At 34.7% G+C, this 12,391-nt stretch overlaps 1 protein-coding gene across 4 annotated transcripts; it reads right to left on the reverse strand.

Moving 5' to 3' along the window:
* On the reverse strand, positions 1-3,357 carry LOC122602208 (lysine-specific histone demethylase 1 homolog 1). 4 transcript variants are annotated; one of them, XM_043774922.1, is made up of 2 exons: positions 1,092-3,357; positions 1-366 (listed from the first exon to the last, which is right to left on the reverse strand). In XM_043774922.1, the coding sequence occupies exon 1, from the start codon at positions 3,278-3,280 to the stop codon at positions 1,142-1,144; it is 2,139 nt and encodes a 712-aa protein (XP_043630857.1). In that variant the 5' UTR covers positions 3,281-3,357; the 3' UTR covers positions 1-366; positions 1,092-1,141. The 4 variants fall into 4 exon arrangements, with proteins under 4 accessions (XP_043630857.1, XP_043630854.1, XP_043630856.1 ...); XM_043774919.1 differs by having other exon boundaries at positions 1-403; XM_043774921.1 differs by lacking the exon at positions 1-366 and adding an exon at positions 436-537.
* Positions 3,358-12,391: the final 9,034 nt, after the last annotated feature.

The following is a 12,391-nucleotide window of genomic DNA, read 5'->3' on the forward strand; positions in this document are numbered from 1 at the left end:
TTGAACAAGGAAAACATCATCCTTTTAATAAGCCTTTTGAGCAGCAGCCAAGGGGTGTACCTAGAAGAACAAATACACAAGTTTGTGCCAATTTGAAGAACAAAAATTACACTTAAAAAGACACCGTTTCAAGTTAATAAATTGAAACACCACTCGGATTTAACTGAACCAAGAACCAACTATTGAAACAATCTTGAAATAAAATCAGTTTTTAGCGGCAGAAAACAAAAACTGTACCAAACAAAGCGGGTACCAGTACAGCTTGGTCTACTTGCTGTTTGGTTGCTCCAGACAGTTTCAGGCACCCCTCTCAGCAGCAAAGAATACGGATCCATAGACAATTATGGTAGAAAGCATGAGCAGCAACTGAAAAGTTCAGAACGTTGGTGATGATTCCGAGTGGCTAGCATGAAAAACACAAAGATCAAGGATCTAAGCTTGCATTGTGGGCACATGCACCAAGACCCGTTATAATCAAATACTCGATAGAAAGTCTGCTACTTGTAGAATGCAAGTAGAAATTTTCCTAACTTGTTCCTGTAGATTTATGGTACACAACCTTACCGCAGGGCATTTGGAGCATTTGTTTACATATCTGCTTGAAATGAACACAACAATGATTCTCGTTTTTTATATAACGAAGTCTCCATATACACGATTTGAGATTGTACTTGCAAAATTTATATTTAAGAACATCAGGGATTTAATATCGTTTGTTCCCCCCCCCCCCCCCCCCCCCCCCCCCCCCCCTACAACCCCCATAAACAGCTACCACTAATTTTGGGGAACCATTGCTTACAGACTTTTCCATAACCAGAATACTTAGACTTGAACAAGGCGGGTAGATGAGTGACTTGAAATAAGGGATGAACACAATGGTTTTACAGTTTTCCATCTAAACCGGCTTGAAAATATATGATTATGAATTTATTTAATAATTCTACATCAATACCTACTGATAAGTTTGAAAATTTCCTACAGTCCTCTACTAGATATATAACAATGACAACTACTTGACTATAAAAATACCACTTAAAAACATAACTCTTGAAAATGAATAAGCATGCAACAATAACTTTCTACTAACATACTTGGGCTAATGAAGGCAGCCATCAAACAATGTGAATTGTCATTCACATTCTCAATCAGCTTCAACTTTCTGGTTTGTTGCTGACCCGTTTGAAACGTTTGACTTTGTCTTCCTCCTCTTGTCAATCCTAAGCATATTAGCCGCCTCTCTCAACCCACTAAGAAAAGCTCCATGCATCGTCGCTGGATACTGTTTGTTTGTTGCTTCTCCAGCAAAGAACAATCTCCCATTTCCGATACTTTCAGCAAGTATATCATAGTCATTACCAGAGGCACCAATTCCAACATAAGAATATGACCCATAAGAGAACTGATCCTGGCCCCACCGAGTGCAGATTGCCTGAAGTGGCTCAGGCACGGCAATTCCTTTAGGATTGAAGATGCCCTTAAGAATCTCCATAACTCTGTTCACGGATTCCACAGGTGACATTTTTTCAAACTCTATAGCAGCTTCTCCGGCCACTAGAGCCACAAGAAGCGGCCCACCTGCTACTGACGAATAGCTATAGAACAAAAAGAATTCACCTCTCATACTCGACTTATCTGATAAATGCCCAAATGTATCGATCTCACCTCCCCAAAAATCATAAGGAAACAAGATTGCAACCTTATTTAATAACCCAAAACCTAGTCTTTCTATTGCATCTTTCTTCCGCTGAGGAAGATCGGGTATGAATTCAATCGTCTCCTTCTTGAGAACACCTAATGGAACTGTACAAAGAACCATATCCGCATGATATTCTTGCCCGTTAGCATAAACCAAGACCCCATCTGATCCATATTTTACACATTGTACGGTTTGATTATAAAATATAGGGAGATTTTCCGCTAAAGCTCTAATGAACCTATCGTTTCCACCAGGAATGAAACAATGATCACCACCCATCTCAAACGGATCATCTTGATCCCAAAAAACCATCGATAAATTCGACATCAATGTAGCATTTGCATATTCTAAATTCGCTAAATGCCAATCTAACAACATTTTCTCCTGAGGATCTTCTGCTACTCTATACACTTGTCTAAAAGCTTCTAAAGCTGTACCTAAAGGAACATCTATCGACTTCGCTTCTTCCATCATCGTCTGCCTAAGCTTACAAACCCTGTCTAACAACTTATTAAACGAAACCTCAACTTTCGAATCAATTTCAGGATTTACAGTTTTCCCATTAGGCAAATAAAGAGGGCAAATATCTCTTACCTTATGTAACGGAAGCCCTAATTGTCTCGCCAAAACTCCAAGAGGATTCCCATTAATCCCCGTAAGCACGCTGCCGCCTAGATCAGCGGCAGCGACACACTCCCCACCCGTCATTTTTTTTGTCCGGACACGGCCACCAGGCCGCATCCGTCCCTCCAACACCACAACCTTAAACCCTAAAAATATTAACTGCTTTGCGGCAACCAACCCCGCGAGACCCGCCCCAATAACAACAACATTCCCTCTAGATGGTTCTGGGTCTAACCCAGACCCAGAACCTTCTAATAAGGTCAGGTTGGCTGCAGATTGTGCGGCCAACCCAAAATTAATATACCCATGTTGTAACAAAAACGAATACGCCGAGTCGACCAGGTGGGTATGTTCTGTCCTGATCGACTCGAGGGCGTGTTCTCGAGCCAACCAAACATTTACATTGGATCTCCATTTAGACAAAATATGGTTCCGAACAACTATATAATTAGCTTGTTCGGTCCCACCAATAGAACTAACTACCTTAGCTTCAATTTCTTCCTCAGTCAACGAGTCAACGGGAAAACCGACAGATATCGCGATCAGGGTTTCGACATCTAAGTCCGACGAAGCACGGCGGCGACGGCGGGAAGTTAAAGTGTAGTCGTCTTCAAAACCGTATTCAAATTCTTGATTCTCAGTTGATTTGTGACGGATAATGCGGGCGCCTGATGATGGGATCATTTCAGGGAACTGTTTCTTTCGACGACGTCGTTTTCGAGGTTGGGGTTGTGGGTCTGGAAGGTTGTCGTCGGGTAGTATAGGTGAAGTGACGGCGGTGGTGGTGGTTTCGAGAGATGTGTCGTTGATGTTGTTATTGTCTTCTTCTTCTTCTTCTTCAGAGGAAGAAGATGAAGAGGATGTGTTGTTGGGGTTGTCGGAAACATTATTTGGGTTGTCGGAGATGCTGTTGGGGTGGTCGGAGGTGGTCTTGGGTAGGGATTCGGTGGTTGTTTCCATGGAGACGGTGGTGATTGTGACGGCTGGGAAGAAAGAAGATGATGATCCGGTAAGAGAATGTAAAAGAGATAGGTTAGATAATTTAGATGGATGAGAAAGACATAAAATACAAACTCAAGGGGTTGATTTGGCATTAAAGCTTAGGGGGTGTTTGTGTTAAGTTACATTAGTTGTGATTTGTTCATTTGAGTCAAGTGAAAAGTACCAAAACGAAAAATGATATAATCAAGTAATTCCGGCCATATCTTCGCCGGTTTTCGGTAAGTGTAACCTACTCTACATTCAATTCAATCTTTTATTTTTAATTTTATTTGTTTTAGATTTTCAAGGGTTTCATTTGATTTCAAAATTTTAATAGCAGTTAAATGTAGATGATAAGCAAGTATTGTTGTATACTTATACGTTTAATGCTAACAGTTGAGAATGTATATATTTTTTAGCCTCAACTACAAATCACATATACAAAGAATGTATATGGTTTTTTATCTGGTTTATTCAATATAATATGATTGTGTTTTATTTTTATGCTTTTATTAACCTTATTTATTTTAAATTTTTTATGGTTTTATTTGATCTTTACACAATGAGATATAGTTGTTTTTAGATGTTAAAAATATGGTTAATCAATCAAATATGATTGTATATTTTATGTCATTGTGGAACTGTGACTAAAATTCATTTTATGTATGAATGTTTTATGTTAGGAATAAATTTGCTTAATCAATCAGATATGATTATTTGTTGTTATTGTCATTATTATTTAACATGATATATTTGTGTGTTGTGTATTGTCTTTCTTTTGCTTTTATTTTGTTGTTTACTCATTTTGATGTGATTGCTTACAAATAGTTTTATGTAGTTTTTTTTAATAATCGTATGAATTCTTTGCTGAAAATAGGTCAATTACTTGGAAAGACCTTCATAGTTTATTTAACGCCATTTTGGAAGCTTTCTTTGTTGGTCATTTTGTTGACTTGTCGTATAGAGATTTTGATCAGGTATGACCATCTAGTTTTTTATTTTTACCCTTTATTATTCTGTGATTAGTGTCATTCAAAAAAACTATCTTGCTGAAGTTGAGGGTGAGGTACACTTCAAAGATTCTAGCGCATGAGATTAACACAAAAGCTCCGACAGTATTAAAAGATGCTCATTTGTTTGCGGAAAAGTATTCCAGGGAGCATATGGCACGTCTTTATCTCGAAGGTAAGGGGAGAGAGCGTGCAGAATGTTTGAAGGTGATGGTCAGAGTTGATGGGATTGAATTCCTTTTGTTATTGTAGTTTAATGTTTTTACCTTGTCTTTATGTAGTTGAGTGGTTTTTCCAACTTTTGTGTTAAACTGAATGCTGTCTTAGTTATTTCATTGAATCCTTCTTGTTTTGTAGCTGAATGGATTTTTTTGTTATTGGTCAAAGTATATGCTTTTTGTTGTATGGAATGGTGCAAAATCACAATCATATATGATTGTATAAACCAATCATGTTTGATTGGTTTGATAGATGACTACTAATCACATTTTATATAAGCTAATCATGTTTGATTGGTTAATACAAGAATGATAATTTATTTATTCAGTAACTTTGATTGTACAATTCAATCATGTTTGATTGGTCAATGCAAAAACCTAATCACTTTGATTGTAAATGCCAATCATATTTGATTGGTTCATAAAAAACATTGTTCATGGAAATTATCAACCAAATACACATTTGTAAATGTAAAAACTTATTAACCAAATTACCCACTCTCCCATTGTAATCTTGATAAGTTCCTTTCATGTTACTATACAACCGATCGATGAGCTTTTGTTGGGTCAATATTTGCAATTCCAACATGGCAAACAAATTCTGCATGTCATAGTTGTCTTTTATTTCTCGATAAATGCCTATATTATGGAGAAAGCATCTCGTAGTTGTGACGTTGTTGGAAATTAGCTAGTGTGAAGCTTTTGGTACTGATGCCCAGCTAAATCTCACCCTACTATACATCCTGTGCATTCCATGCTACCTTTACGAATCCTTTTTGGCATTTGTTTTTAATATATGTATTGAAACATTCTTTGGTGTCCCAACTATGTTGCAAAGATAGTATTTTTGCTTTATCATTCTACACTTGGAATGTTTCTGACAAGATTTTCGAATATCAAATCCAGCTTGATTGCCATACATTTCTTCACACTTTTGTAGTGTCCCGTAGTTTTTTCTCTCATAACTGGTTAAGAATTTTGGATCAACTATTGACACCAAGAACTTCGATCTTCCTGGTGTTTCGCAGTTTGTTGAGGGCCCCTATGGTCCAGTGGTTACGACCTCTCTCTTTCACAGAGAAAACGGGGTTCAAATCCCTCTAGAGTTTAAATGGAGCACCTAACAACGCATCTTCACAAACCTTACTAGGTGTTACACTCTTGCTATAATCTATTCAAACAAAAAAAATTATGCATGTCACATATATATTAGCATCTTTGTTATAAACAATTTTGATTGTATGTATTCAATCAAATATGATTGTATACAGAATAAGTGTTTGACCTGTTTTCACATTTAGGTAGAAAATCTAATTTGATTGTAAAAGAGAATCTACATAACCAATCATAGTTGATTAGTTTTATACAAATACATATTGCATATATTAATTAACAAATTTCAAAACACAATCATATTCTCATATGAACCAATGAAATTTGAATTGTTCAGAAAGGTTACTCTGACCAAAACATATATTTTCAACGTACAATCAACTTCGATTGGTTAACGCTCGTTATATAAAACAAAAAAACATATTTCAAAAGTACAATCGTCTTTGATTGGATACATACCTGTTTTATCTTTTTCCCCTTCAAATATATCATTTTCTTCATCGATAATAATTTCTTCATTGTCAATAATTACTTAGTCTAGATCTATTATTACTACAATCAACGTTTCATGGCGTCAATAATAAACGACGACTGCCGGCGATTTGTATTTCCGATCGCCAAAGGGTTTTGTAACTGCCTTGCTATAGTCGTTTTGATATCCAGTTAATCGCCGGAGTTTGTATTCATCAGAGGTGCGTTTTGATTTGTATTTTCGATCGCCGGAGAGTTTTGTAGGTGTAGGATTCCGTTTTTTTTATTTTGTCTAAGGGTTTTTTGCCTTTGATGTCTGTGTGTTATGTGTGTGTGTTTATGCTGTGGTGTGAATTTTACCAAAATACCCTGAGCGTGTTTTTTTTTTTTTATAATCTGGAACGTTTATTTCATTTGATCCTATGGCTGTGATTAAGCCCTTGATATCTACTATTTGTATTGGATTCATTTGATCACAACCCTACATTAGTTTTAGAAAAAAACTCCTTTTTCGTTTAGGGGTGGAAAAGAATCTGTGTATGTATGTAACTTGTTTTCAGTTACTATTGTAGGAAAAAAAACTTTGTTTTGGTTCATTGTATGTAAGTAACCTGCTAAACTGAATGAATCGTGTAAAAATGCTGATGTGATGGTCTCTCATTGGGCCACGTATAAGATGTTTGATGGTGCCACGTTAGTATCCGGCCGATTTCTTACACAATTCGTTCAGTTTTGAAACAAACTTACATTCAATGAACTAAAACAAAGTTTCTTTCCTACGATAGTAGCTGAAGACAAGTTACATACACACACAGATTCTTTTCCCTTTTAAAAATAGGTTAGTATATTCTACTGTTAGCAGATTAGCTTACAAATATTCCTCCGGCAACAGCAGTCAGGTAGATGCTGTTAACAGCATGGTAGTTTTCCCCTTTTAAAATTAATATTATATCCTTCATTAAGGCAATTTGATGTGAACAGTAAATATTTTATATAACGTTATACATGAAGGGAAGTTATATTTGTACCACTTATTTTGACAGTTTTATCACAATTGTGCATTAGTATTTTAAATAGTCAACTGTAAAAATTGTATGTTAATTCTACTACAATATTAGTACTTTTGGATAGAGATGCAAATACCAGTTAACCGATTCCAGTTATTTTTTTTAGTAACCGATCCTGGTTATTTAAAAAAAAACCGATTATGGTTAACCGGTACCGGTTAATAACCGGTTTGGGTTTTAAAAAACTATAACCGGTGTAATCGGTTTCGGTTAATAATAACCGGTTAACCTAATAGGTTATTTTTTTAACCGCCCACTATCAATAATATATAAGCCAAAATGGGTTTTCATTTTCAACATAAAACAAGTTGTTCCGTCCGGATCTACCCACAAACACCACTGATAACACCACTTCTCTTCATCATCATCTACCCCTCATGGCCACCACATATATCGATGTATATGTATATGACTGGGCGGTTAGCGGAACACACATACACACATAGGCACACAGCCACACAGTACGTAATATTTTTGATGATCTTGAAGAGGTGATTCAGTGGAGGATCTTGAAGAGGTGATCAGTTGGTTCTTTCTCTGGTCTCCGATGCTTTTTTCTTTCTTTCCAGATGTATGTGACTTCATTTTTCTTTTTATATCTCAATGTATATATATCACCCAGTAAGTGGTGAGTGGTAAGTATAAAATAGAAAACAATCCCAATTATATATAATTAATCGATTAAACCGGTTAAAACTAAAAATAAAAACTGATTATCGGTTAACCGATTAGGAATCGGTTTTTGGTTTTGAAAGTGCAAATCGATTACTAACCGGCGGTTTTTCCTAACCTATAATCGGTTTGTACTGTATCGGTTACTAACCGGTTACGATTATAGGTTAACTTTCGAATCGGTTCGGTTAACCGGTTTTTTTGTGCACCTCTACTTTTGGGCAACCTTAAAAACTTAATTATTGGGCTTCGTACAATTGTTTGTTAACTTTGGACAAAATTTTCTTATTGAATATGGGCTTAATATGCCAATTTAGAAATATGTTAATATTCATTGTTAATAATATGTTGTTTTGATTAATCAAATTTTACTTTTGGTTTTTTATTATTGTCTTTTTTTATAGTGTTTTTGTTTCTTCTTTGGTCTTCTTTAGCATCGCAATTGTAACACCTTCAATATAAAACAATTTTATATTATGTATATGTATGTATATGTCATTGAACTAAAAATATGATGACTATTTAAAGACAGATACTATATAAAGTATTGTATAATAGTTATACTGGAATAGCTAGAAAAACAAAAAACAATTATGCATGACTAACAATCAAATTACAGATAATAAATAAATAATATTGTAAGTTAACAAAAGAGCTAACTAATAACTAAAAATGTCCCATAATTTCATAAGCTCCATCATTATCATTTACTCTCAAAATGCTAATCCTCATCATATAAATTCTTTTAGTCATTCTTCATTTCAAATTATAGAAATCATTTTTATCAACTATATATTAGTTATTTATATTTGTACAACATTGCAAAGTTTCAAATGATTTTCGTATAAGATTTTGGATTTAAAAAAAATAACAAAACCTCATTAGTGACAAACAAAAACATGATAGTTAAAGCCCCGCAACGTGAGGCTATCAAACCACCTATTATGCTTAAAGTTATCATATACGAGTATATTTTCTTTTAGGAGCATAAGCGTTCGCGCGTTACGACTAGGATGGCAATGGGGCGGGGATTGTCGGGGATCTTAATCTCCATCCCCGTACCCGATTTTCACTTGTAATCCCCATACCCGTCCCCATCGGGTATCGGGGATCCCCATCTGGTATCAGGGATATCTTTTATTAATGAACAGGAATTTATCTTGATAAAAAATATGTAGGAGAATGTGTATTTTGACATTTTCTTTATATGTATAAAAAAGTAAATGATTAATAAAGTATAACACATAAAAAGTATTAAATATAAGCTCTAAACTTAAAATTGATTTTAAAATATAGATAAGGACTTAAAGTGATTCTAATAAATATATATAGTATTTTCGGGTTCGGCTTTGGGGATCGGGGATTTACGGTTTCTCATCCCCGTCCCCAATTCCATCGGGGATGTAATCCCCATACCCATCCCCATACCCATACCCATCCCCATCCCCGGTCAACTCGGGGATTCCCCGGTCAAATTGGGTACGGGTATCGGGTTCTCCATCAAGTACGAGTATTTTTGCCATCCCTAGTTACGACAGCTATAAGGCGATAACAATATAAAAGGGAGACGATGGTAGAGATCGAGATAGGCGGTGGAGAAGGAGGGCGGTGACAGAGGGTGATAGAAGGTCGATGAAAGTATTTAATGAATAGAGAAAATGGGAGAAAAGAGGATATATATACGGGTTTTATGTTTATGGAGAGGTATTTTGGGAAGAAAAAAAGTACTTAATTTTAAGAGATCCAATACTTTTTATAAGGGAGTATAGATGAAATTTTATATTTAATATGTTAAAAATAAACACTCTTAATATATGGGTTATGTAATTGTGTATATCATATTTTAGCTAGCATTCATTATAAAAACTATGGAAGTTAATTTTGTAAAGTTATTGTATAGTTTTTGTAACAACCAAACCACAATTTCAAATGTTCATAAAAGTGATAAGATTTTTTTTTCTTATCTTTTTCTCACGGCGCAGTGAGGGGCTTTACGCCCCATTGCGCCGCAGTCACAACCGAGACCAGAAACCAAAAATTCTTGAGATTTCTCACTGAGCCGCATTGGGAGTGTTCATCCCCCACTGAGCCGCAGTGGGAGCCCAAATTTCTCAAAAACACATTTTGACACTTGAAAACAACTTGCAACTTCTCTAACACAAACCATACTTCAATTATACATCATTTCTGAATCTAAACAAGGATTTGACACATTTACAAGCTTACCTATAATATCCATTTGAAACTACATCCACAAACACAACTAAATGGGTCGTTTGCCCGCATTTACCCAAAGTGACGAAATGGGTATTTGACTCCAAAATGATTTATACTTCAAACTACAATAATAGTCACGACTAGAAGACTTAAATTACATCATACACAACATTTCCCATCAAAAGATACATGTATTGATAGCCAAAATGGTCATAAGGGATTTTCTACCAAAATTACCGAAATTGCCAACCTTCAAGATGGCCAAAACCTTCAAATCTAACTTCACTCGATCAAATCCTTGCTCTTGCTACTATCAACTCCTATAAAAGGGTTAAACAACTGAAACATAAGCAACCCTTAGTGAATGCATATACATATAATTATAATCAAGTTATCATAGCAATGTGCATCAAGCACCACATATAGCCTATCAAATGATAGCCATTTCATTCATATCAATCACAAGCAAAGAATTCATCACAATTCATTTTCAACATGGTCATAGACAATTTGGCTAGTAGGAATTTACCCACCTACTAGCTCTTACACACAAATTGGCTAGTAGGAATTTACCCACCTACTAGCTTTTACAATCAACAAACAAATGGGTCATAGGAATTTACCACCTATGATCTCTATTAACAAGAACATGATTATATGCATATACACTCACCTTAAATTTGGCGATTAGATACTATGGCTAAAGGCTTAACTAGATGATCTCCACCACCAGTACATAATACAACACACACACACACACACACACACACACACACACACACACATATATATATGAGTTTCATAAACTCAACTCTTTCACAAACATCTACTTGAATTCATCATGCATTCTATTATCATGGTGTTTGACAATTACAAAATATTTTAACAATTTTCTATAATCAACTTCATATCACAATTTAGCCAAACATTCAAAACATAATGTTTATTACTTTGAGTTTCATTACAAAACTCAATTGCATTTACCCAAAGCTTCTCCTTTTAAAATTTCATTAAGGTTCATCATCAAAATCCCCAAAATACCAATTTCTCAAATCCAACTAAGAACCCTAATTTCAATATCCAAAACCCTAAATTCAGAAATTAAAGAATGGAGGAAATTCTTACCTCAAGAACAATCACAATTAAATTTTCAGATTTTTCTCCTTGCTAAATTCAGTCTCCCCCAATTCAATACAAACCCTCACTTTGCTAATTATTTAGAAAGATTTAGATATTTGGATTTGGGAGGGATTGAATTGCATGAAAATCTTGATAGAGTAGAAGAAGTGGAAGGATTGGGAATTGAAAGAATAAGTGTTAGTGAAATTGTGAATCATCAAGTTTGAATGGCTGTGCATTCTCCCCTAATGCCACGTTCCATTTTAAATTTTGTGGGTATAATACCCGCTAGTCACTAAAATTCCAACTAAATTAACCACTTATCTCAAAATAAAATAGTATGAAGTTAATTAAATGTCAAAACTATAAAAAGGGCTAATTTTCTTTTACATTAAATTATTGGGGTGTTACAGTTTTTTATTTAATATAAGTTTTATAATTTTTATAAAATACTAACTATAGATCTTGTGGATTGTCTAGGCTCTTATGGTTTCACTTAAAACAAAGTGTTTAATATACTGATACAAAGTGATTTATATAATGTTATAACTAAAATTTTATATTTGCACAATGCGGCGACGATAGTGGTAACTAAGGCGTGGTGGTGGCGATGACAACGACGGTGGCGGCCGTAATAGTGGTGACAGGGGTGGGAGTGGCGGTGGCGACGGTGATTGCCATAATAGTGTTGACGACTGGGTGGCGGCGACGACGCCAACGATGTTAGAATTATTGTGGTTGATAAATGTAGTTATTTTATGTGTATATGAATTTATGTTGCAAAATATGAACATCTCGTGTTTGTTTAAGATAAAAGGATGAAAATAGTTTATTTTATAAATGAGTAAAGAAAAAGATATTATAATCAACCTTAAAAAACAAAGAACCATTAAAAACCTTTAGATGATGTCATAAATATTTTAACTACTTTAAATCAAAATTAGCTATTTATATATTAGGTAATTAGATTATTTTCCCACGTAATACGCGAAATAAAAATATTAAGTTTCTCAAATAGTATAATTAGTAGTTGTAGATACGACATGCTCAAACTGTGATAATGTAATTATTAAAAATATTTTATAGATAGCCAGTGAGATATCTATGATATATCTTTATATGATGACCGTATAAAGATAAATATACTGAAAAATGATGATATTATTATTTGAAGATGGTTGATATCTTTACATTTTTACACCT

Source organism: Erigeron canadensis, chromosome 5 (genome assembly GCF_010389155.1).
Source record: "Erigeron canadensis isolate Cc75 chromosome 5, C_canadensis_v1, whole genome shotgun sequence".
In the NCBI taxonomy this organism is placed as follows: Eukaryota; Viridiplantae; Streptophyta; class Magnoliopsida; order Asterales; family Asteraceae; genus Erigeron; species Erigeron canadensis.